The sequence below is a fragment of the Tympanuchus pallidicinctus genome, unplaced genomic scaffold, assembly GCF_026119805.1.
Source record: "Tympanuchus pallidicinctus isolate F22 unplaced genomic scaffold, pur_lepc_1.0 scaffold33, whole genome shotgun sequence".
Lineage (NCBI taxonomy): Eukaryota > Metazoa > Chordata > Aves > Galliformes > Phasianidae > Tympanuchus > Tympanuchus pallidicinctus.
In genome coordinates, this window is record NW_026294751.1 from 1087408 (window position 1) to 1115064 (window position 27657).

General features: G+C 45.9%; 1 protein-coding gene across 2 annotated transcripts in view; it reads right to left on the reverse strand.

Moving 5' to 3' along the window:
* The window catches only part of CSMD2 (CUB and Sushi multiple domains 2), a 230522-nt gene that overhangs the window by 167551 nt on the left and 35314 nt on the right, over positions 1 to 27657 (reverse strand). For both annotated transcript variants that reach the window (XM_052698617.1, XM_052698618.1), the window contains exons 5-6: positions 9631 to 9825; positions 2866 to 3073 (exon numbers count right to left, since the gene is read on the reverse strand). In XM_052698617.1, coding sequence (XP_052554577.1) covers positions 2866 to 3073; positions 9631 to 9825 — 403 coding nt within the window. The remainder of the gene's footprint in view (positions 1 to 2865; positions 3074 to 9630; positions 9826 to 27657) is intronic.

Sequence of the window (27657 nt, forward strand, 5' to 3'; positions counted from 1 at the left end):
ATCCCAGTGTGTGATACACTGCCACCAGACATCCAAAATCAGTTCAAATGAGAGCAAATTCAGCACCAAACAAAACCTGTATCAGCTGCGACTTCCCCTCAAAGCACAGGACAAAAACTGGAGACGGGGGAACATGTGGATGGGTTTGTGCTCTTGTAAGAGAGGCACAGCTGCTGAGAACTGAGGGAGGAAAACCCAGAAGGCAAAGATCATTTAAAATGTATTTTGTGAAGCAGATGACATCTGAAAACAAAGCGCGTACATTCTCTATCACAACTTGGAAACACATGAAAGCAGCTACAAAACAAGTCCACGAAGAAGCCCCGGAACAAAGATCTTTGGAAGCAGCAGAGCAGCTGCAGAGGTGTCTCTGCTCCTTCACTTTGAAGCTGTAGATAAGGGCAGGCAGTGGAAAACATGACTTATCAGCTCTGGCAGGCAGATTTTGACATTCAAATCCAATTCCCTCACCACGGTGAATTTCTCCACCAAGTGAGACCCTCTGCATACGCACATCTTAACCAACAGCGGGGATCCTTGTGCAGAACGTGATGCATGCTGGCTTCTGAGCAAGAAAGGTGAGCCAAGATGCCCCACACGAGACCCCCCTGTGCTCCCAACAACTCGTACTGCAGAGGCAGCTGCTGGGTGCAGCTCTGAGCAAAGCCAACCTGCCACCTTCCCACCAACTGCTGTTCCAATGCTTGCTCCAGCTGGGAGAGCTCCACGTCCCACCATCACAGCACAGAAGGGGAGTTGGGGTGCAGCCATTTACAGTAAGATTTCCCACCAAAGGCAGCTCTGAAGCCTTTGTAGAATTTCTAATTAAAAGCACTACAAATTGTTTAACAGAACAAAACGAAACTAAACCACACCAGTCAAATAAGGCAATCTATTTCCAGGTCCTGATCAAGAGGTAACTGACATTTAAATGCAGATTTCAAAAGCCATTTCATACACATTTTGCCTTCGTTCCCATTCCAATGGGAGCCAAAGCCAGCTCCATGTGCTGAGTGAGCTCCCTTGGAAATGCTGCCATTATATACAGCTCAAAAATGGATGTGAGCTATATGAAATACAGTTTTGTTTGTTTGTGTACATCTCAGGGCCGGATTAAAACTATTTATAATGCTGAAGAAATGAAATATTCGGCTGCGAGGTTCTTCAATAGAATTGGTTATCTGGCTGTAAGTCTATCTGCAGCATTACCAATAATTAAAACTAGGTCTTCATAGAGGGGGGAAAAAAAGGCTTTTAGCTCTATTTTCAAGCTGAATCATATCAACATGTTTAAAGAGGAGATATGAGCTCTATTTATTCCTCCTATGGGCAAAAATTATTTAAAAAAAAATGGGGAAAAATGAGTCATCTGAATTTAATTATCAGGCTCTGAGTTGTGAAGGCCAGCTTTGAAAAATGAAATTTAAAATAAGACACGCTGCAATTCTGCTTCTGGGACTGAAAAGTTGACTTTGAGAATGGCAAACGAGGCTCCTTTGAATTGACTGGTGTGCATCAGCTATTGGGGCTGATGGTTGGATCTCAGGTGATTTGAGCCTTAATGATCCTATGATCCCATCGCACGGTGCTGCAGGAATGCAGGATGAGCCCCAAAGCCCCAGGGTGCATTTGGTGTCATGTGGTCCTGTTCAGTCTTCTGCCCTCCCCGTGTGCCTACCACTGAAACTTCAAGGGTTTAATTCCCAAAGACTCATTTGCCATTTCTGAATTTCCACCATGGAGTATTTAGGGGTAGTTTATTAATTATTTCCAGCAGGTTCCCACTGACAGGCATTGTTTCGTTTCTGATATGACAAGACAGGAGGCTGCACTGGCAACACCTCCAGGCTGAATAATGTTTCTTAACTAGTTTACATTCATCTTTACCACATACTACAGATGACTGATCCTCCCTGCAGTACATAATGGCTAAGATGTAATGGGGCCCTGAAATATTTATGCATGCTAATAAAAACAGTTTTGTTTTGTTTTTCCCCATGAAAACATCAAATTTTCAACAGGGTCTCAGAAACAGTAAGCAACTGGTGGATGGTAAATGGTTCCCTCACATTCATACATCCAGAACATTCAGATCCACGCTATCAGGCAAGTATAGATTACTCAAATAAACATTATTTGTGGCAGTGAGAGAATCCTCACAAATGATGGTAATTTAACTTCCCACGGATAACCCCAAACAGCACCTAAAACACTTTGCTTTTCCCACCCAAGGATGTCAGGTCAAAGCTGACCCCCCCTCTCCTTTGCTCATGGTTTGGGACTCGACCACAGGCTGAAGCCCCTGGCTGAGCATAATGGAAGCAATATTGCCAAATCCCCTTTGTGAGCCCTCAACTTCATCTGGGCAGCTCTTGTGTACGAGAGGAAAAGAATCCATGCAGCATTTATTATACATAAAAGCAGTGCTTCTGAAAGCATTGCTCAAGCAAACTTAATGGTATGCAAGAGCCATTGAAATTCCACGCACAGCCGCATGGCTGAAGAACAAACTGATCTGCAGAAACATTTGCCAGAGGTTCATTAGCAGTAAAGTCAACTCGTCAGCAGCATATTTAGCAATAATCAGAAAACAATCAAGTAGAAATGTTGTTCTGAGCGTGGCAATGTTTGAGTTGGGTTTCTTAGGTTTGATTGCTGCAGTGACGTCCTACAGCGGAGGTTTAAACTGGTCACCACGAGGTTCACCAAGCAAATAAAGGCATCCACAAGAGATCCATCAGAAGGCAGCAATCAAATCTGGGGATCACTGGGAACCACCCCATCCCAGCACTATGAACACCCATGAAAATTCAGCAGCTCGTATACGACAGTAAGGATAATAATTAAACAAGACCAGAAACCTACCAGAGCGAGGATCCCTCTGTTCCAGCAACTTCTAACACGTCATATCCATCTTCCAGCTGAAAATCCATGAACACCAGAGCAATGGTGTCTCCAGGTTCAGCGAGAATAGTCCACGTGCAGTCTGCATTATTGCCATACTCCAAAGGAAAGTGTGGGCTTGAGATAATTCCACTCTGTCCCCTCAGCGTCCCTCCGCAAGCATCATCAGCTGCAAACAGAGAAGGCAAGTTATGATGTTGTGCTGAAACGCACGAGCAGCGAGTCAGAAAAAAGTCCAAAAGCAAACCTTTGAATTCCTCTGTAGTAAGATAAGGCCTCTGAATGGTTGGGTTGGATATTATTTGTATGCCATATTCAGAATAAGAGAAAACTTACTGATTAACATCCTCTCCCTTTCTGTTTTTTTTTCTTTTCTTTGTTATTTTTGTGGTGGCTGGTTTGTTGTTTTAAGAAGCAATGCTGATTGATATGAATCAATGGTTAAATTTGATGGCAAAAATCAAACAAGCAGCAGCATATAAAGCCTAGCATCAGATCAGAAGCAACTCTTAAAAGCTCTGAGCCTTCCTGAGCAAAGCTCCCTGGGCTCTGGAGGAGCAGAAGGAACCACACACCACCTGATTTGCACACCAGCACCTGTGCACAGCATTTTTCAAGGGCAAGGGCAGCATTCAAGCTTGCAGCAGGACAGACATCTCGATTGATCAAAAGCTTTCTTAAAAAGCAAAGTGTTTTCCATTCGACTGATAAAATTCTGGCCCTAACCCACGTCATCAAATACAGATTGATAAGAAAATCTTTGCATTGAAAGTTCAGACACGTCTTTGTTAAGTAGCTTTTGGGAGAAGCACAGAGGGTTTTTTACCACACAGTACTAGGAGAAAGATTTTGAGAGATCCAAAATCCTATTAGGGCAGCCAGTCTGCCGCCCTGCAAGTGCCAGCTTATTCCTCATTGCATGCTTACCGTAATTTGTTCAGTCTAGTTTTAACCACCCCAAGGACAGAGCTGCTGCTGCTCCATGGGGAGGTTGCTGCAGCCCGATGTGTGTGGCTGGCAAGATGCTCAGTCCTCATATTACTGCCTCAGTTTTTGTTCCATCCCTTCATTCTAATTGGGCTCCTAGGAGGCGTTTTCCACAGCTTTCCTCCCATCCGTGCAGCCAGCAAAGCAGGAGGAGAGCCACCAAAATTCAAAGGCTGGGAGCAGCAGGTTGGTGGCTTTAAGGAGCTTTCAACCCAACTCACAGCGATGTCAGCACCTCCATCAGCAAGACAAGCACCCCAAGGACCACAACATCAGCACCCAGGAGTACAAGCACTGTATTTAGTGAATCTGAATTTAACAGAAGGGATTGGAGAATCTCGCTGCCCTGCCTCACATGTTTTGGTTTCTGTTTTTTTTAAGGTAATGGGTAGTTACCAAATCAGTGCTAAAACAGTTTATTCAGAAATCAAGCTGTGACATCTTCTGGCTGCGTAATGATCCCTCTGCTGCAGGATCTTTCAGTTTTGCAACCTGAATTCCATCAACGGGAGCTATTAGAGCAATTAAAGGAGGGAGATCTAAGGAAAACACGGGCATGAAGATAAAGGAAGCCAAGCATTAATTTGACTTGCATCAGAGCAACTCGTGGCTTCCCCACCTACAGCATCAGCCTGGAGTTTGTTTGGTGCGTCGCTCAGAAAAGCCTGTTAACCTTACATGTGTTACAGAGCAGCATCTCTGATGCTTTAGTCAAGGAGCTCAGGGCTTTACAGCATAAACACTTCCTTTTATTACCAACTTTAAAAAAAAAAAAAAACCTTCAACATTGAAACTTAACACAGGTGGGAATATTTGCACACCCAAAGACAGAGCAGAGAATCCCACAGGCAGCTCGGGATGGTGGCTTGGCTTTCAGCTCTCATCAGGATGCAGTGCCTTGAGCACAGCTCTGCCAGCTGTTCTCCTCCCTCAGGGCCATCTGCTGCCCCAACACAGGCAGGAGGCACAGTTAGGGTTTGGGTTCACGCCTGCCCAACCGTGGCCATAAGTGGGGGGGAGCCGTGGCACTCGATGCTCTGTTGCTTGGAATTCAAAGATACCTGTTTGCTGTAGTCGTATTTCCAATGAATGACATTACTGGTATTGGTATAGACACCAAAGTGCAACTGAAACCATCAGGTAATGGCAGCCAAAAGATTTCTCATGCAGTTCAGCTCTCCGTTCAAAGCAGGGCTGATTTTCAGGCTAGATCACATTGCTTACGGCTTGCCACAACACACTGCTGGGCAACTGCTGATGCTGCAACCAAGTCAGGCCCCAGGAAATCTTTCAAACTTGACACAGGATTCACACTTGAGCCTCTAAAGGCGGCCCTTTCCAAAAAGTGAAAGAGCTACTTGCAAAGCCCTCTTCTCCTACAGAATAGAGTGAAAATGCTTTTAAGAGGATGAGTGGTTTAAGCCAAAGAGGATCAGCATAAATCACCAGTTTACTGTATGTTCACATTTTAATATCTCAGGAATAAGATCCCCTGTAAATACTAGAAAGAAACACATGCAAAGAAAGATTCTCAGCCAGTGACCTCTTCCAAACCACACACCTAACCACCAGCTGCTTCAGCAACGCACTGAGATCTGAAGAAGCCCATGTATTCTTCAGATACCTGCCCCACTGGGGCTGCTAATGCCAACTCCATGTCTTACATCAACCACTGCAGGCACCCACTCACAACACCTCTGCACGCAAAGCCCTGCACCACCTACAAGCAGTCCAGATTCTGGATGTCAGCCCCACGGCCTGCAGGGCACAGCTGCAATGGCCAAACAAGCTGCTCCTCTTGTGCTCATGCACTCTTGCAGTCCAGAACCCATAAACACACCCAAAGGCAAACCCTTGTTGCTTTTGCAGCAAGCTTTTCTTCCAGGCAATTTCTCAGCCACATTTACTGCTGGGGTCTTGGAACTCTGAAGCAGCATCTGCTCCTGTAGAAGGAGAAACGGGAACTACACCAAAGAACTTTGACTTGATGCTGTATTAGAGATTTGCAGAGCTTTCTACCATTAAAATACGTTCTACGACCTTCTAAAAATCTTCTTGAACAGTCATTCAATTATTTTGGGCATGGTACAATCTAAGCAGCTGTTGGAATTATAAGAAGACAGACCACTTTTAATGAGATTATGCATATTTGATACTCTTAAAATGTAGCTTTGCAAATGTTCTCAACTTCTCAGCTGGCTTACTGAATTTTTACTCAGACGCCTACCAGAATCATAAACCTATCAGTTCTACTTAAATTCAGCAAACAATCTGGGCAAGACTTCTCTCCACATGCCTGAAAGTGCCTTATGAAACAGACATTTCAGAGCATTCTTTCAGAGCTGCAGAAGTACCACCCTGCCCTGCTGGAAAGGAACTGGGGGTACTGGTGTGGTACTGCTGGCCATGAAATTTGCCCTCACAGCCCAGAAAGCCAGCTGTGTCCTGGGCTGCATCAAAAGCAATGCGGGCAGCAGGGTGAGGGAGGGGGTCTCAGAGAGGTGGTGGTCTCCTCCTCCCTGGAAACATTCAAGGTCAGGCAGGATAGGGCTCTGAGCAGCTGATGGAGCTGTGGGTGTCCCTGTTCATTGCAGGGGAGGTGAACTAGATGGCCTTTAAAGGTCCCTTCCAGCTCAGATGATTCGATCCTATATACAGAAAACTGTGCAGGATGTGACATACAAGATGCAACAGGGAAGCCATACAATACCCTGACACACTACAGATGGGATAAATGCCAGCCTAGATCAGAGCCTGGAGTCAGCACCAGGCTCACAGAGGACGCCCAGTCTTGAGGTGTGTCTGCAGGCTGCCCATGTGCTCCCAGGCAGAGCCAAGCCTCTCCCCCAGGCCCTGCCATGGGCACATGAGCACAGAGATGCCACCCGCTGCTGCTTCATTGCTCCCAGAATGAGATCACCACAGTTTTAGTCCTTCCTGCCACATAAGCAAGGAACATAATTCACCAGAACAGAGTGTGTGCTGAGTGATTTTTAGCTCAGAGTCCAAGAATCAATTCTGATATAACTGTGCTTTCTAAACCACCGGGGAGCCGCAGCACCACCACTTCCAGTGCTTCTCCACTCCACTCCTTCTGCATCTGGGATTCCTTCCTGCTTTCCTTTCTCATTAAGAATACACTTATCCCTTATAAAAACAGTACTTCTAAACTGAGAGATGGGTGAAGGGGTGCAGACATCTCATGAAGACAGAGCAGCTGAGCCACAGCACTCCTCTCCAAGCACTGCTGCCCTGGCACCGCCGAGCTCCAGCTTCTCGAATGCATTCATTTCTTATTCTTTTCCTACCATGCATTTCCTTGCATCTTTGATTATTTCAATGCACGAGGACTGGAATAATGGAGACAAGGCTACCAAAATATAAAAAAGGATGCTACAGAGAGGAAAGCAGGTACAAAGACAAGAGCATAAAGGAACCAGAGAGAAGGTATTGATCAGCTTGGTCGGAACTTCCTGCTGATTTCTGCACTTGTCTCCCACCTCTGCCCTTGCAGTGGGAGGGGAAGAAGCAAAGGGCAGTCCCCACACTGAATGCAGTGACATCAGACAAGTCTATTCTCAAGACAGCTGCTCCCCAGATTGTAACACCTGCTCAGCTAGAGGGCATCTTTCATCTTCATTTGTCTGAACGTGACCCAGCAGCACGACCCATCTGAAGCTTGCGTTAGAAAAGAAAACACACATTCATTCTACAAACTTTCAGACAGAAATCACCAGTAAGCCAATATTGACAGAATTAATTACAAGCTATGCAAGCCACAAAGATCTTCCATCTCTCAGGGAAATACATATTCCTCCTCAGGCAGTAGTCTTTAAAACATGATTTTCCCTGCAGAAGAAGGCACCAAATCTGCCTGCCTGCCTCTTCACCCTTTGCAACAACAGAATTTTGTACCACCAGTTTATCAGCCAAGCACCAACGTCTGACGGCTGAAACCCACTTCTGGTAGAAGGAGTGCAGCTGGTTTTCAAACTCAGCGAGTCAATTTGCAGATTGTCTTTGCTACTTTCTGCCTTCCTGAGACAAGATATAAATGTTACATGAGGAGATTTCTAGTTCCTGCCTCCAAAAAAAAAACTGCTGTGGAAGTTTCAGTGCCAGCTTTGAAGCAGCAGGATCCAATCTTTCAGGAAGGAGTGCTGCACCTCCAGGAGCCTGCAGGCTCACAGCACCACGAGCACAGCTCAACAAGCCAACGCTTCCCTGGGATCAGAGCAATTCACACAGCACTGTTTCAAGCACCATAGAATTTAATATTCTTTCATTCTGAAGTACATCAGATGCCTCCATCATCGTTGCTGGATTCAAGATTGAAACAGTGGTGTTAAAATTAAAATTGAGCTTGGCAGTGCAAGACAAAAATGTAGAGATGGTCCTTACTCCATCTGCGAGGGGATTGCATCAAAATTACAACCATGCCAACCTTCACGTTTCAGTACTTCAACACCTGTTGGGGTCAGAAGTTAATCCTCCCCTTATTGCAGACTGCTACACAAATACCTGAATAATAGCTGGGCCATGGGAAGATGGCAGGCTTCCTTTGGAGGGAGGTGAAGGATCCACAGATCCATTCAAGCACAGAATCTGCTATTTTCTAAAAAGGCCGTTGCCTTGTGCGCTCTCAAAGCTGAATGCAGGCGCATGCACACGCACTTCAGTTGTTTCTGTTTGTTTTTAACTTCATTGGTTTGTTTGCTTTTCAGGTGACAGTGAGTCCTGATTCAAAGGAAAAGCACAGACTCATAAGCAATGACACTCAGGTGGCAATGGCAGCTGTCCCTCTGCAGCACAGCATGGCTGGGTGAACCTTCAGTGCTGTGATGCCCTTGGCTCCAAAGCAGCAGGTAAGCACACAAGAAATACACAACATAGCACACATCCCTGCTGTGTAACTCGTTCAAGCAAGCATTAAAAACACGCCAACCAAACAATATTTGTTCATTTTAAATTCAAGATTTATGCTACAGCTTAGAACTGCTAATTGATTGCACAAGCAGAGTCAATAAAAAGAATCAATAGAAGATGCTCTGCTGAAGTACACAAGGAATTGAGGGGAAAAGACTTGAAAGCAGCAGCAACTGTTTTGGTAAAACAACACAGACACTTGTATATTTACAGCCTCTTCAGTCCCTCGTGGCTCCAGAGGATTAGCAGGAAGCTCTCTGTGCTGATAAAGGAATCAAAGCTGCACTGCCCCAAAGGGCCTGCAGGAAAGCTGCCCATCCCTGCCCAGGTGTCACCCCCCACTCACCTCTCCTGTTGGAGGCTGCAGCCCTCAGTACATCTGCACAGACCCCCTTCTCTTTACAGGCAGCCAAAGGGGAACTGAGGTTGATGTGGGGGAAGAGCAGAAAATTCACTCTAAATTTCCCAATATTTGATGCAGAAAAATGCACGGTCTTAGGAAGATGCCTTGCTGCAATGGATAATGTGGCTGCTGCTTTTTTTTTTTTTTTTTGCCTTTATTTAAACAAAGGAATTGGAGTTAAAGCAGCGGTGCAGCATTTTGAATACTTTGAGCACTTCATAACCTTCCCATTAGTCACCCAAGTCCTGGCAGCTTTAGGGAATCCAATAAAAAGGAACCTCAATATTAACTACATCATGTTTAGATTTCAACTCTTTTAAATCAAGCTCACGCTCCATGAAGTTTTTCCCAACCCCAAACAGCTCGTTAAATCCCTCTTCGTTGTTGCAGAAGGAAGGAGGGCACTTTACCTCTGCAGAAGGGGAGAGGAAAATCCCAGGAGGCTCCGTTCTCCATGCTGGCGTGGCACGTGAGCACAGCGTGGCCCTCCAGGAAGAAGCCAGGGTTGCAGCTGTACCTCACTTTGTCCCCGATGCTGAACGTCGTTCCTTGCTGCACACCATTCTGCAGCCTGCCTGGGTTCCCACACGTGTGACTGGGGAGAACTGCCAAAGGAAAGTGATTCTGGTTAGGGAAATGGGGCAGCGAAAGTGAAGCGTCGTCAGGTGGGGAATGCAGAACTCCAAGTGAATTACAGTGTAAGAGCAAATAACCATAGAGCTGAACTGAAGTCATTAGGCTGGTGATGGTCAACAGTTGTGTGGGCAGCAACGAGGGAGAGGAAGGATTCATCTGTAGGCAATGTAGGGTTGGCCCTCCTGCCCTCAGCCCCACTTTGGTCACTCCAGAACCTGAATAGTTCCATGTTCAGCAATAACTTCACATCAAAACAGCAATGACCGCACGTTGCAAAGAGTTGGGCGATGCTGTGGAACACGTCAGCTGGGTTGAAAAGCAGTGCAGAACTAATGTTTCATTTTCTGTAATGATACTCAGAGCCCCAATTTAATTAAATTACCAATGTCACTTTAAAAAAAATTAAAATGAACCCAACTCTTGGTTTTATGCTTCGTTCCTTTAAAATTAATGACTAGAACTTCGCTATAAATAAAAATCTATCATTTTAAAAAGTCACTCTAACACTAGCTGCTCCCTAGTTAATGAACCGTGAAGAATCAGACAACCCCAACCTGCATCGTATCTTAAAATCATACTTGAAAAACAGGATCTCATTTAAAAATTCTGCTTCGTTTGGCTGCCTTAACTAACTAACACCGTGCTGCAGGACGGATAGCACACGTGCTTTTGGGGGAAGCAACATTAACTCCTTGATTGCTTTGGATTCAATGGGGCTGCTGAATGAGTTGATTTTTGCTTTATTTTTTTTAAAGACACTGGTGCACATCTGCAGAAGACAAACACTTCGGCATCACGAACCAAAAAACCTGCCTGCACAGAGCCTGGTGCTTTCCAGGTTAACGTCAGCAGCAGAGCCAGCTGCCACATGAGGATGCTCAGTTGCACCCCTGAGGTCTGCATGCAGGAGACCAATCCATCACCCCAAACGTGAGCTGCTGATGTTCCCCTTCCCCTGTGCTCCTGAGAAAGCTCAGCTGCACTGAAGCCCCACAGCAGCTGCCAAGGTGGGAGCCCAAGATCCTGAGGTGCCTCTGGGAGCCCAGCATGGGATGCAGGTGCCTCGGATTTAGGGCCAACCCCAGCTCACCAAACCGGGGCAGCAACTGTGTTGGCAGCAAAGGATTTCAATTCTACTCCAACATTCCTTAGAAGAGAGAATATTATTGCTCATCCTTGACTGCTTCTAACAGCCAGACTCTGATTGCTTGAGAGATTAATAGAACTGTATTATTTACATCAGATGTCGCACAGAATAATATTATTAAAGCTTTGTCTTACCCATTTACCAATTCCACTGTAGATTATTAGTAGCACGCATTTTTTTCATCCCCATAAAAGCTTTGTTCCTGGCAATCAACGTAATATTTTCCAGTGATTGTATGGAAATGAATGGAGCCACAGACCAGATTGGTGCAGATGAATAGAATGTCCTGTTAGTCATTTTGTAGCAAAGTCTGTTGCTTTCCACGATGAATGTAGAACAGTTTATTTTATTTGTCTTGATTTGAAGGGCTGCCAAACCCTTACCTTATTTTATGTCAGAGGAAAGGAAATAGGGTTATGCTACTGCAGTTGCACCTCATCAAACCATAAACACCAGTGTCCTGAGCGCTCCCTGAGGTGACGCTGCGGAGGAACCCTGGCCATGGGGTAATGGCAGCATGGACCGTGAGGCCCTGAGCTCACGAGGGGAGAAACCATGGCTGCAATTGTGCCAAGAGCCTGAAAACTGCTAAACAAACTGGAAATGGAAACACAGCATTGGATCAATTTCCACCACCCGAATGTACAAGCTGTTGCAGAGCAGCCGGAGCTGACAACCGTCAGAAGCTTCACACCATTCCCTGACTTCCACTTTGAACCCCGTTTGGCTTTGCCCTTTCTCAGCCCCTCACCCAGGATCACCATGTTGGAAAGTCCCAACATCAGAAGCTTTCAAACCCTAGCACTCGTCAAGCCAGGTCTCCTCGTTCCAGTTCATTCGAAATTAATTAGTAGGTTTTAAGTCATTAGATGTGACTCAACGCATCCTTGGACAGCATCCCACCATCAAGACAAATTCAGGCTAATTACATCAGCCTTTCCTAAAACCCCATGGGCTGTTTTTTGTCAGGAAAAACAGGCAAAAGACCCAGAGGTGCTTCTCATCCTGCTCATCACACCGATACATCTGAGTTACGTTACCAGTTCAGGTGCTTTCAAACAAAAACTCAAATCCATCCCTACTTCTCTCGCCATTCAGAAGAGGAATCCTCCCTGCTTCCTTTCAAATTAATCTGCTGCTCTATTTCCTCCCTGCATTGTTTGAATATAAACTAACCCCAACATTTAACACATCTAGCTACCACATTCCAGTCTATTACCCTATTTACATAGCTAAGAGAAACATTTTTATTGTTTGAATCATCTATGGTAGTTTATGACAGATATTTCAATGCTATCATTGTTGTAACCTTGAAATCTTATCAAGGAGAACAACTTTTACGATATGAGATCATACATCATCTCCTCACTCAAAACTGATTTTCATTCCTGAGCTTAAAAGAAAGAAAAAAAGCAAAGCAAGCCAATGCCAGAGCAGGCACTTATAGCTCCTGAGTGCTGCTACTACAGCAGGAATAATTTATAAATCCCCATGAAAGGATGCTGCATAGACAAAGCAAAATAACAAAACTATTGACCTAAACCAGTTGGCTCAGCCAACAACTCATTTCCAAAGTTTATCTCCAATATGCTTTTGTAAGGTCTCTATTTGACTGCACTTCCCAAATGCAGGCTGGGTGGAAACCGCAGCACCCAAAGCCAGTGATGGGCACTCAGTGCAGGGCAGAGCGGCGTTCCTGGCTGCTGCCTTGGGTACCTTCCCAGAAACCCAAAGAGAGCAGAACAGATCCCAGAAAACCAGCATCACGTTGGCACAGAACCCTCAGCCAGCGCAAGGGTGAACTGCAGGGAGAGGTGGGGGCCCATGAGCAGCACCTCTCTGCCCATAACTGTGGGGCTCAGTACCACAGGGATCCTCCATCAACCTCCAGTATCTCCCAGCGGCGTTTCAGTGCAATCTGTTTTAGTTCTGAAGAGTTGTAACCTTCAGAATACGTGTCCAGTATGTGTTACAGAAAAGGAAATAAATGGTATCTTCTTCATTTCATTTTATCCTTTTTTATGTCATGATTCATTTCCAGTACTGCCAACAGAGATAAAGCTAAATGGAAACTATTTTTTCCCTCTAATATTTCTTTGTTCACTAAAAAACAGCTAGATAGTTACTTCTGGATAATAACAGACCAGAATGATTCACCATCCATCTTCTTTGCAGTAGTAGTTCTAGGGCTTTTTTGGAAATTCATTTTCAGTTTTCAATTTCCCCTCCTGCAATGCACTACAGCAACCCCAGCACAACTTCCCAGAGCATCGAGAGAGAGCTGAGAGTGCTTCAGATCTGATTAATCACCCCGCTGCAGAAATGGCATAAGATTCAAAACATGAAAGCAATGAGATCACAGTGGATCTCTAATGCCCCTCTAATGCCCACTGACCAGGTTGGCCCAACAGAGCTGCTCAGTGTGCCACCCTGCTGCAAACCGTGTGAATACAGCTGGATAGAGGAAAGCTGTTATTTGCACCTCAGCTCTCTGCAGCACCAAATCAAAGGTTTGAGCTCTCAAAGCACACGACCCTCAGGAATAACGTGTGACTGACAGCGGGATGGATGTAGCCCTTGTCACATACTTACACAAGTATGTAGGTACACACACGTAGGTAGTTATTGCGGTCCAAATGTCAGCCATTTCTCACCGCTGGTCCAAACAGGACAAGGAGAGTTGGATTTACAAACCACCATGTTCTAAAGAGAGGGAATGGGAAAGAAGCATCCCCAGAGCCAGCAGGGGGGGATGGTATCTGCAGAGCTGCAGCAAGCAGGGGTCCCTGCAGCCAGGACTCACTGCCACTCGCTGACACTTTCAGCTCTGTGCCACATCTTGCTAAGCTCAGCAGAGGATGCCTGGCCAGCACAGCAGCACGGACACAGAACTCCTCTGCTGGGCATTGGCACATGCCCAGGTCTTCTACCCCGACCCCAGCACAGGATGCTCTCCTGCATCTCAGCTTCATCAGCAACCACTTGAGGACGTGCTCATCTTCGTGAGCATGCTCCAGCCCTGCTGCTTCTCCGTGCAGCAACACTTGAACACAAGCTTAATTTAAAGTATGCGGTTAAGTGTTTTGCTTAGCAGGAATGGATTTAAGTGCACGTTTAAAGGCTCCGTTGAACTGGCATTTACCAGCTGCAGAGCAACCTGAAAAGACTTCTCCCAGGAGCAGGAGTGTGGCTTTGCGTTTCTGTCCTCTCTTCCTCCCTGAACTAAGGTTAACCACTCCCAGGGAAACAAGCAGAGCACCTCACTGCGAAAGGCTCAGCCGGCTCCTATCCAGACACTGGGTGCCAGTGTTGATCCGCTCTGCGTTTTGCTGGAGACCGTCCCTGGACAGAGAACAATCTTTGTTCCGGTAAAAAAAGCCACTTCCAACTTTAGAGCCTGCATTGTTTATCTGCGCATTGATCTTCGCTGGCTATTGGCTGATTACCCAGAAACAAGAACTGTAGCCAACTGCATCTGTTCCAGTAAACATTTCATAGCAGCAGCGAGGCGCCCAGCCCCAGGCATCACCCCACAGTGCCAGGGCTGCCCCTGGGCCCTGCACACCCACAGCCCCACTATCTTCTTTCTAGCAGCCAACCCACATCAGCAGCCCTCTGGAGCCCTCATGGGACCCACCAGGATGGCACCATGCTTCTGCAGGGAGCAAACTATATAAAACTCACAGCTGTGTCCATTTCCTCAGTGGGATTTACAAACCACCATGTTCTAAAGAGAGGGAATGGGAAAGAAGCATCCCCAGAGCCAGCAGGGAGGATGGTATCTGCAGAGCTGCAGCAAGCAGGGGTCCCTGCAGCCAGGACTCACTGTCACTCGCTGATGCTTTCAGCTCTGTGCCACATCTTGCTAAGCTCAGCAGAGGATGCCTGGCCAGAAACACCTGTAACTCACACTTCTGTTCCACCTACATCAGATGTCCGAAAAAAACAGACCAACCTAACCATGCTTAAACCACTTCATCATTTATTTTTCTAATTTATTACCTTTACAGCCCCGTGTTTTTGTACTTTTTTTTAGGAAGCTCAGCTACTCAGCGCTGCACAATGGCCAATACTGCAGGCGTGACAAACTGGGACAAAAACCTCAGAGCAGTCCATCAGCCAACCAAAGAGGTGAAATTGCAGCTCATGGGGAAACGCCCTTGAAAGCTGGAAAGGTGAAATATTGTACTGCTAAGTAGAAGAGTCAACAGTAAAAGCAGCCAGGACTGCTGAGCTCAGTGTGCACACTGCTCACTGGTAACCAACAAACATAACTTGAAGATGATGCCATAACAGAGCTGCATTAATCATGAAGCCTTCTGCTTTCTAGCCCTAGAGGTGCACCATTAATTTGCAGTTGTAAATGACTTTTAAAAATATTTAAAGGTGATTTTATCCTCTTCTCTGGAAAGAAAGCTGAAGTGATCTAATTATGACCAAAAAAAACCCAAAAGCCAGGCCTAGGGCTGAGTTCTGTTTCCTAAGTTCACAGATGCCTATCTTGCAGAATTTGCCACAAGCAGTATTTTGCAAGCTATGCAATAACACGGACTTATTGCAGAGAACAAGTTTTTAGCCCCATGTGGGACCTCCTCAGTGCCTAAATTTCTTCAGAGGTGTGAATGATTCTGCCTTCAGGTCCTTGACCATCTGTTACACATGTCTGGCTACCATGCAGAACTGCCCTTTCCCCACACACACGTGTGTCATGGGCACTAAAAGGACACTTACACAAGCTGACGTTAAGGCAGCGCTGGTGGTGCCCTTAAGACCAATTAAACCTAAAAGCCACCCCACCACCAGCCAGAAATCACAGCTGACACGACCTGCAGGGACACGGACAGCCTGCTGCCACGTTGGATCACGGACATCACTGCAGAAACCTTTTTGTGGTGTGGGTGTTCGAGAGGGATGGAGAAGCGTTCTGTCACTGCAACAGCAACCAAACATCACTCAGATCTCAGCCAGAGAAACACCTGGTGGCTCTCAGTGCACCATCAGCAGAGCTATGCAGCTCTATGCAGTTCCAGTTAGTGAAAACAAGGCTGGGATGCAGGAAAACCTGCACAGGCCCAGCTGACAGACAAGGAATGGTGCTGCCCTTCTCTTATACACAGCAGTGAAGCAGCAGAAATGCCCCTCCTTCACTGCGCTCACTTTGCTGAGCACAGGTTGGGCTGATGGCCATGCAGGATGCTCACCTAAGGCCAACCCTGAGCAGCGTGATGGACAAATCCATCAAGGAGACCTCACATATACCAGGAATTGCTGCAAAGAGGTGATAGAAATGAAGAATTTTCATAGACGTACTGCATGGAAGGCGTCTATTGTATAAATATTGTCATGGAAACAATACAAGATTGCTTTAAAGGACACTCGGAACACATTAATGAAAGAGGGAGGACTGGGAACCTGGGGAATAAGATTCCAGCATCTGAGAATCTGAATTTTGTCCCATTACAAGGAGCAAACCTATGCATTGGTATATTAAAGGTGAACGATTGGGCCTTAGCAGTACAAATCTGCTCAAAGAAAGATCATTCTGAATCAGTTTGAACATAAGCACACATCCAGGAAGCCGTGGATGTCTGACCCTTTCCAATCCTTGTACTGGAAAAGGAGAATTTACACAGCTGATGTGCAACTCAATACACGATGTGCAATTCAACCTAAAGAAAACCCCTTTTCTCCAGGGATGTGCATCAGGCACTCAGAGGAAAAGCACTGGAGCCAAAACACTGGAGTGGAAAAAACAGGGTAAAGAGATAAACCAGAGGGGGAGAGGTGTTACAGTCAGCAGTAACTCACTGAAACTTTTAAGAGATTCATGCAGTGGACTTTTCTATGACTGCTGCCACAGTCTTCCCTACAGTAGCTGTGCTGAAGCAGATATTTTTAGGCTGAAGTCCTTTATGTGCTGTTCATCTTATTACTGCTTCATTCCATTCATTACATTTTTAATCATGTCCAAACAACCGAGCTATTAAATAAATTCCAAAGCAGAACAGCAGGCTGTGGCTTATGCAAGCTAAAGATCTGAGCAGCAGCAGAAAAAGGCTACTTTGGTTGGGGATTAAACCTTCCCATTCTTAAAAAGCACAAAGCAACCGCTGGACTCAACTGCCACATATTCAGGATTATGGCCAATTCTCAGTCCTGTCTCCTGCTGACATCTTAAAAGACATTCAGGACATGATTTGCTTTTATAGAAGTTACAGCCCTACCACAAAGGAGGGAGAAAGTTATATAAGTATCCTTTCAGTAATGAACTCCACACTGTAACGCTTCTGTTGGCCTCCACCAGAGCAACTGCTGAGGGTACATTTGTTCAGTGCAACACTGGAAGCTTCCCAGACACTGTTCAGACAGCTTCAGCATCTCATGTGATGTTTTGAAGGGAGAAATCCCAACCTGCTGGGACCACAAGGCATGGAGCACTGCCTCCCATCCACTGCTGGCAGCAGCGATAGTTAAAGACAGCCAGCAATTCCTCTGTAAACACAGCAAGGATTTACTGAAACCAGGGAAGCTGCTGTACAAGTCAGAAGGAAACCATCACAAGATTAGGAAAAAAAAAAGTCTATTGGTCTAAGCATATTCATTTCTGGTCCCATCAGGCAGCTCCTATGGAGGCATCTTCCCCCTACAAACGTGGTGCTCAGGGTCACTGGAGCATCACAACAAGGATGCATCACAGTGCAGACAATACAAGGATTAACAACATATGGCATTTATAAGGTATTTTTATATGCTCGAAGCATTGTTCAGGTATTACCTGCCTCCCAGGGTCAGCCAGGCAGGAACTCCCCTGTTTTGAATTAGTTCTCGAGGGATTTCTGATAATGGATGCTTCACTTACGGGAGAAAAAAACCACAAAAATAGATCTGCCTGGGGAGCAGCACAGCCTGCATGCTTCCCACTGCAACCTGCAGTCTCACATGAATAACATTTTCTCAAGCTCTAAAATTCTCCTTTTCATTTGATTTCCACACAAAACGTTGTGACAATGCACAATGAGAAATGAGGGCCCACTTTAACCTGGATTCCAGCCCCCAGGTCAGGCAGAGAGCACCAGCAGTTGGAAAAGTCATCTTCTGATATGTAAACCAAGCTGCCAATTTGAAAGTCACTGAAACAGAATGAACAACATAATTTTTTGCTACCTTTCCCTGCTACAGATGCTCTTTAAGATCCCAAAAGGCACAGCAAACAAGCTGCTCAGCACCTGCAAGGGGTCCATAACTGCACAGGGACCCTCCCCATGCTGCATGCTGGTGGCCCAGGCTGTGCTTACTGAGATGTGGAACTCCTCCATCCGACTCAAGGTGCTGCAGTTCAGTGCCTCAGCACAGCACTCATTCCTGACTCCTCCCCATCTCTGCACATCCCGAATTCAGCAGGCAAACCCAGGGCAGCACCACAAAGCCAGGAGCAGATGAGGGTGCTGGAGGAGAGCTCAGCATAAGCGCATCCAAAAGAGCACATATGCACAACTCTGTCATATATTCACAGTAGAGCACAACTGCTAATGAGATTACGATATGAAATATGCTACCAAAAACTCATTTTCCTCCCACTGTGCATTTCTGCAAGGCTGGTCTAATTTTATAGGATGAGAGGTTATGTGGGAAGAACACGATAATAGTGAGATCAGCGACAGCAAGAAATTTTAATTAGCATAAAGGCTCTCTGTGTTAGTTGGCAGAACTGAGAAAGCACTGCAGTGTCTGGAAGGTTAATTTCAAGGTAGTTCTGTGATCCTTGCTATGAGAGCAGTGAGGTGCTGGAACAGCTGCATAGAGGCTGTGATGCCCCGTCCATCCCTGGAGGTGTTCAAGGCCAGGTTGGATGGGGCCCTGGGCAGCCTGGGCTGCTGTGAAATGTGGAGGTTGGTGGCTCTGCATGGAGCAGGGGGGTTGGAGATTCATCACCCTTGAGGTCCCTTCCAACCTGGGCCATTCTGTGATTCTGCAAATCCAAGATGCTTTCAGATCTCAGTCTGTGCAAGGCTGAGCCTTGGGATGCTCCCAAATCCAGAAGACCAATGGGCAGATGTTTGAACCTTTGAATGAGGAATTCTGTACGTGTGAAAGAAAGTAAAGAAAAAAAACAACAAAAACTCCTGCAAATCGTTTTCCTCCATACGTGGAGGACTCCATCAGTTTTCCTCCATTCATGAAATTAATGAGCTTCCCACCAAAAAAGTAAGAGGGACTGCCTTTACATAATGTATCTTAAAGGGGGCACAGAGGAGAAGTATAAATCTTGGAGGGAAGTGTATTAGCTTATTTCACATGCAATACTGTACATAAGTGAGTATGTGAAAGACTAATCCTCTTAAAAACCAGACAAATAAGGGAAAAATGCTCAGAAAGAGCCTCTTCCCACAGCAACAAGCTCGGGATTAGCACAAACCCATGTTCTTATGCTTTTTCATACCCACCTCTTTCTTTTCTTGAGCTTTTTATGCTAAGCTGGAAATTTCCAGATAACCCAATGTTTTATGGAAGCGATGACAGAACTGCCAAACTGCCCCCTCCATCCTCCGTTGCTGATCAAGAACACGGGCCGTAACATCAAAGCAGCAGTGGGTATTTATATCTCCTCAGCAGAAAGAAGCATTTTGAGTGAACTCTCATGTTTCCCAGTTAGAAATGGATGCAAAGAGGAGCTGAGGATCTTTGTTCTAAATACTAGATTAATTTTTGTCTCCTTAGTAACAAAGGCAATTCTCCCTGCTTTAGCACATCTAAACAGACCGAAGGGCCAGAAGTTGATGCGGGGTGTTGGGAGGGGATTTCTTGAAAAGAAAAAGCAGCATGGGGGGGGGATGTGCACAGGAGAAGGCTGTGATCTGCCACCTGGATTCAGTAACGCTCAGTGCAGGTTATGATAACCTGAGCCATCAGAAGACAGGCACCAGATTTGCACCAACATTATAAAACAGCGCTCGCTGCCAACGCTGTAAACTCCTTTATTAAGCTCAGGACAAGCTGTTATGAAGGCAGCATGAAGTAAAGCTCTGTGAGAGTGGGGCTGGCGGGGTGGGGGAAGCCTCAGAGAAGCACAAAGGGATGAACCCAAGTGCTGAGTGATATCTCTGCAGATGAGATCTCTGTGTAATCTCCAAGATAAAGCACAGCACAGTGCTTCCCCGGGGGCAGGAGGCAGTCGCCACGACGTTATCAACTAAGTAGTTATAATTTTCATGCAAATAACAAGAATAATCAAATGAATATCACAGCTGTGTCAGCCTGGAGAAAACACCATCGCCAAGCCGATCAAAGCAAGCAGCTGACCTCACAGCATGCACGTTTAGATGGTATCTATCCTAATGCAGCTCATTTGCTTTGGTGGGAGCTAAAAATAAAGAATCAGCGCTCGGGCTGCCTGTAACCGAGTCGTGATGCCGCATGGATGGATGGAGCAGCGACCTGCAGAGCACAGCAACCTGCAGAGCACACCTTGCACGTGCTGGGCAGCAGCCAAAAGCCATGGCCACGCGTGCCCCATTTTTCTTTTTCCATGTGCTCCATCTTTGCTGGCACAGAAACACAAGCGTGCAGCTGCCATTCCTCCAGGCGAAAAAATAAATAACAAAACAAAGAAGCAGACAAGTCGGTGTGTGAAGGAATGGATGAAGCAGCTGAACAAACGAGGACAAGATCAAACAATCTGTAAGGGCTGGGCGTTGGGTTTTGTCTCCTTCGCCTTCCAGCCCACCAGGATAGCATCACACGATCACACTGACCTGAGCTTTCAGCATTGGCAGTCCTATTGCTTGTTTGCTTTTTAAAGAACAAGCAATCCAACAGTTCTTTTATACTGAGCTTTCATATCTTCTAGAGACAGAACAGCACTTGGTACAGCACTGCTACAAAGAAACACGGACCAGATCCATCAGTACCTCCACACAGTGACAGAAAGCCAGGTTGTATTTATTTTGCTCCACATTTCAAGGATTACTGATTGACAGGCCCTTTTTTATTAATAATAATAATATCACTGAACCTTTTTGTGCTTGAATAATCATTGGTTTTGCTCCATAATAGCAGGATGTGGTTGAGACGGAAGACTCAATAGCATGAAGCTGTTGTGACCTTCCTTATCCACCTGAGAACTTGCTGCAGAACAAACACAGAGCAACGGGAGCAGCCGTCAGCAGCTCCATCTCCAGCCACACATCATCCTGATGGGTGAGAGGAACAGCAAAGTGGGGCTGAAGACAGCACTGCTTTTGCTCAGCCTCACAGAGCTCTCTGTGGCATTCGCCTAACACCATTTACAAACACGTTCCCATCTACCTGTTGCTCCAGGCACAGTAACCAATAACAAAACTGTAAAGGCAGCTGATACTTGGGGACACGAGGAAAACAGTAAATCTGAGGGGAAATATTATAGTGCATACACACTATTTGTATACTGGAAGCTGAGCCATCCTCAACACAGCTCATCTCTGCACAAAGAGTTATTTGCAGTGAGACACAAGACCTCGCTTTGAGTCAAGGAAGAGAAAAATGAATATAAGAAATCAAGGAGCTGCTGAGCCCTGCAGTGGTTGAGAGCAGCGCATCAAGGCCGAACCCCAAACACTGCCAATGTCCTCCGATGGGGAGAGCTGTGCCAGGGACAGCCTCATCCACCTGCACTTATCCATGACCTGGGGACTCGCTAAAAACCCAATCAAAGCCGAGCAGTACAGGAAAGGACTTCACGCCACACCGACCCCTTACCACCATTGCGAACGCCACTAATGACTTTGTTTTCCTTTAACCCATGTTCCATTTGCTGGAGCGACTCCACAGTGCCTGCACTAAAGCATCGCACGCTCTGCCAGCTGCAAACAGCTGTGAGCAGCCCCATCCTCGTGGCCTTTACAATTAACAATCTCCATTAAGCACAGCCAGCACAAAGGGATTTGTCTGGGGGGGGGGAGAGAAGGAAGTGGGGCTGTTTTTTTTCAAATCTCTGATGGCTGACAGCTAATCACAGCGCTTTCTGAATCAAAACATGAGTCAAGGTGAGAATGCACGGCAATCAGAGGCACAGATCACCATGTGGCATGTGCATTCACTTCTGGAAACAGAGATAAGTTAATTAAATACTCATTTAATTTGAATTAAGAAGGATTCACTCTATATGAGCCGATCAAAGCCTAAACCAAAAGGTTTGCTGCACACAGTAGTAGCCCTCTGGTATTTAAGCATTCCTGAAGGCAACTGTGTAGTTGAATACGTGCACACAAGGCTCTTACTGTAAGATGTGCTTCAGCTCTCCACTTCTTTCCCATTCCCAATAGTAAATCAGGCAGCAAAAGAACAGAAGACTCCTGCCCTGCTCCCTGGGTGAGCCAACGGGGACATGACGCTGATCTCATGTTGGATCAGTCCCTCGCCCAACCTCAATGCCTTCTGCTTCACCCTGCTCAGCTCTACAGGCACACAGAAAGGGAACTCCTGTGTGTCCACCCCTGCTGCCATCCCACGTCCTGCCTCCCCAAAGGGTCAGAGCCCTCCCAGTTTCCTTCTGCAATAAAAACAGAAGCCACCCACCAGGAGTCCCCAGCAAGCCAAAGCTTGAGAGCAGAGCGATCCCAGCAAGACAGCCCAGCAAACTGCTTCCATTCTACTTCTCTATTATAGTCAGGTTCTGCTTGGACAGATGACATTTTAATCTCAAAACTGTAAAGAAATACCACCTGGTAAAGAAAAGGGGGAAGGAATCACCATCCACAGACTGGGTAGATTTGAACAGATTGAGAGGAGACGTCTCGCAGGAGCTTAGATCCAATCAAATCCAGTCAGAGGATTTTGTGGGATAGGTTTTCTGTTACTCAGCCAAGCAAGTTTCCCCTCAGTCTCTCTGCAAGCTGCTTTCTGTTTCCCAACCATTGCTGCTATGAATGACGAGTTCAGATCAGGGCAAGCTGCTAAAAGCAAGGCTGGTCAGCCCAACCACCTCCTCTCCTCCTGCAATAATTGCCTTGCCTGCATAATCAAAAGTCAACTAGCCTCCTACTAATGGAGAATGCTAAGCTTAAAGCTAATTTTCCATATCTAAATTGCTGCACATAGACGGCTTTAGCCTGGATTTTCAGCTGTCCCCCATAGAAGTTCCTCTAAAGTCAATCCCATCTGCATATCAGAAGGGACATTCATGAGCCTAAATTGAGATGGAGACATTTTAACACTGATCCCACTAAAGAAAAAAAAAACACACATTAGAGACCAGCGTAAGCAGTTAAAGATGAGGATTCTTGCCAAAGTCTCAGCTGGCATAGGAGAGACAAATCAAGCCCTTCAGCCAAGGAGCAGCCCCCTGTTCCCTGACTCCAAGGCAGAACCAGCTGGTAAGCTGCACAACCAGAAGAGCTGAACCATCACCTCTGCAGGTCCTGAGGGGTGAGGACCACCTCCAGGCTGGAGGAGCTCTGACTGATGTCCAAACCTCTGCTCACTTGAGCAGGTGTAAGCAGCAGATCCTGGAGTGATGAAGATCTCCATCACCAGCAGCGGTGCACAGAGTTCTGTGCAACATCCTCAAAGCAAATTAAAATACGTTAATCCCTTAAATAGAACCTCACTGGCTTCAAAGAGAAGCACAGTAAGGAACCCTGATTTCAAGTATATGGAAAATGGCTCAGGTTGTGAATGCAGACCTCTGTCCTTGGGAATGTCATTGTACAGAGGGACAGCGAGACCAGATGTTGGGTTCAGGTCGAATCCCTTACACCAATATCCAGAAAAGGAACTGGTTCTGATTTTCAATCAAGTGAATTTCACCAGTGGTCAATTTGGGAGATAAAATGACCAAAAACTCCTTGTGTGGGCTATAACTACAAATCGGCCAATGCATCTTAAAATCCACCACCACACACAGAGATACATAAAATAAGACAGCAGAACAACAGCAGCGGTGGGACTTCCTCAGAGAACAGAGAGGCACCCCAGCCCTCACCTCCCCCTTCACTGCTACCACAGCCATCCCTGGGCAAGCACTGGGCATGATGGAATGGCAAGGAAGGACAGACAAGCCTTTTAACCAAATTGCCTTGGCAGCAAGTCTGCAATTTTCACACAGCTCATTAGTGGTGACTTTTTATGGAAATGTATGCTGAAACAAAACCAAACGCATCTAACAACTACATGTTCTGCAAATAGATTCCCTGATTGAAAAGAAATGGCTCTATTATATGCAAAAGGGAAAAAAAAAAATAAAAGGAGCAAAAAGGAAGGAAAATGAAGGTCTGCCAGGAGGGAGCCAGGATCTGAGTCCTTCCCAAGCACCTTCATCAAGGGGACGTGCAGCTCCTGGAGGTGCTGCTTCCAGCTCCTTCCCAGCACCACAGGTCTGGCAGCACCTCCCACCACCAGCAAAGCAGAAGCAATAAGAGATCCTGCAATTGTTTTTTTTGTATTTTCTGCACTTCCACACACTTATCTCTGAAACTGGTCAGTAACTGAGCAGCTGTGGTTAGGTGAGAACAGTGGGACCTGCGTGACAGCAAAGTGACCCCCATGTTGCAGCTGAGCAAGTATCACTCCATGTTTGTCTGAATGCTTAATGCAGGATCCTATTTGCAGCACGTTATTTCTGCTCTCCTGCGTCTGCACTGATTGATCTCATTTACATATGCAAATCAAACGCCAATATGAGACATTTAATATTCTCTCAACTTCATTTAGTGCTGCAGCTACACGGGTCAATATCTCACTGCATGCTCTAGTGTGCAGGAGGGGAGGGCTGGAGCTGAGTCAGCAAATGCTAATAAGCTCCACAGCTTTCAAGTCTTAAAATCAATTAGTAGTAAATTAAGGCAGACTTGCTGGGAGCTCATTTAAGTAATAAAAATCTTTTGTATAGTTAAAAAGGGAAAGAAGAGGAAGGTTGGTTTTTCCTACCCCAGATCCCCTGAGGGGTGCTTCAATTTTGGAATAAAGTGGGCACAGCTGCCGTGCTGGGTGCTGAGATGCAGAAAACACCCAGTCCTCATTGCAAGTTTTATTATTGACCTTGGGCACAGTGAAACTCAATGAACGGGTCATGCCCTGCCCCTGGGTTAACACATACAGTAAGGGGAGCTCAAGCCCTCTGCTCCTGTACTCACTTTTTATCCTTTGAAAAATGCTTTTAAAATAGCTATTTGTCTAAAGCATCCCATTCTGAATATAAGAAAAAACAAGCAAACAAACATTCCTCAAAGGAACAAATCCCTGCAAGGCTGCCAGCAGCTCCATGGAGCTGGCACAGGCCAGAAGAGAGGGGCAGCAGGAAGCCTGGAGGGGATCCGAGCACCTGACAGAGCTGTGGGTGTCCCTGTTTGCTGCTGAGGAGTTGGACCAGGTGACCTGTAGGGGTCCCTTCCAACTCCAACGATTCTATGACTGTATGAAAATCACTTGTGTGCAATATGCATATGGTACATGAAATGAAACAGTAGTTGCACATTGTGAACAGCTGATAACAAACAGGGACACGGCTACAGAGCTGAGAAATCCTGGATAAATTCCAAAGAGCAGACAAAATCTGAAACCATACAATATGTAAACCTATTGCCAAGCACATCTTTTGCATTCATAGAAAACACTTTAATTGGAGACAGAACAAATCCAACGCTATGCTTAAAATCTAATTGTGAAGCAAACTCTCTTCTAGTCACTCGTGAAACAACCCTGCCACTCAGTGTTATTGACAACACCACGTTGCCTCACAGCTCGTTTGGTGTCTTGGTTGATCATGTACTCCAAATACTGACACTGCACGAGCAGGAAGCAGAGCACAGCACGGTGCGCTGACTGAGAAGCTGCATGGTTTGGCACTGCTCTGACTGCACTCTCTGTATGCATTTGTAAGTGCAACGCTATGAACCCCCCAAACAACAGCAGTTTGGGGGTGTCTCACTTGGTTTGAAAACAATCAGTTCTTTTAAAGCCATTGGGAAACAGCAGTGTGACCCAAACAAGTCAGCTTAGCTGTGAACCCACTAAGAACAAGTACTGCTGACAAGTGCACACAGCCAGCACGGCCAAGTGAGGATTTCAGCTGCTGATCTTTTTGGCTGGCTTGAGTGCTCTAAGCGAGTTACTGCAGCAAAATAAACTCTAATAGAGCAATTAGAATTAGATGAAAACTTCTGGTTCATCTGCTGCTGTCCTCTGCTACTTCACTGCTCCTCCATATGGTGGGCTACACGCAAAAATTAGCAAATTATTTTTAAAACGGATTAGCTGAATTGCATTCAGACCTTGGGTAGGCATTTAGATCATATTTAAAACATCACTAATTCCATTTAGCTTAAATCACTTTGGAAGTGAATCAACCCACGAGCTGTCTTCAGTCTGACCTCATCTATTACTCCAACTGCAACTACAGCACAGAGGCAACAGCAAACTTCCATAGAAGAACAAGGAGCAGAGCAGCACCCTCAGCTTCCATCCTTCCCACTGCCACCACAGCAAGGGTTAACCTGTGCTTTGCTGCAGGATTCACATTCCTCTGCCTCAGTATGAAAGAAAAGCACCAACTGAGGAAGCTTACCAAGCACCCAGCGTGTCTCTGCTATGATTCAGGTACTGAGAGAGCTGGGACCCAGCTGGATGTTTAAATGAACCCAATGCGGTGTTTGCTCAGAAAGAAAATTGGCGTAAAAAGTACATTCTGTTACAGCTTTAAAGATTTTAGCCTATTCAGTTCTAAGCTGGCAGACCTGAAATTTATTTTCCCAGATGGAGAAAATACTCTGAGCGCTTCCTGAGCAGTGTGGGTCACCCCAGTGCCTCTGCACCCCCCTGGGCAGCTCCCACTGCCCCTCTGGGAGCCCCGAGTTCAACAATCAGAAGCTGATTTGGACATTTTGCACCAACTCTGCATCCTTCATTGCTAAAGACAGAAATCAGACCCACTCCATTAATAGGGCAGTTGCCACTGTGAAGACAAATGACAGATGGGAAAAGGGAGACACAGAGCACAGTGACGACACATCCAGAACAACAGTCAAGAAACCTTGTTCAAATTTAGGAAAAGCTATGGATAAAGATGGACAGGACCCACTTTTAAACTGCATTATCTAAATATATACGCACAACTCCCCATACAACCCTCTAAAGAATGAAATATTTGTGCTTGAGAAAGAGGAGGGTATTTATTATGAAGGAAAACAGTACCATTTACTTGGGGTTGTTTCCCTCTGTATTTAAACGCTTCTAATTTCTTAAAATAAGCAGTGTTCTTCTAGGCGTAATTGTTTCTTTTCAATCAGGCACTCAGTGTTTGCAGCTATCAAATTTGTTGCAGCTGTAATCAAACGCGATGTCTTGGGAAGGAAAATCTTCACCTACTGTTCCATCTCACTGCATCACACAGCAGTTTTTTGAAGCAGAGGAGTCCAGAATCCAAAACCCTTCGGTTCATTCCAGGGCCTGAGTTTCTAAATGAACTTTTGCTTTTGGGAAAAGGACACCAGCAGTCTTAGAACATCATCTATCCTCTGTATGCCTCCTTCTTGTTTTGCTCACAGCCCAGGCACAGGGTTGGGATGCTGGGTGATGCAGTTAGCAGGCTGGGGATGGGCTGACGGTTGGACTCGATGATCTTCGTGCTCTTTTGCAACCTGAGTGACTATGATTCCATGAAATGCCTCCAGCCTTTGTGGCT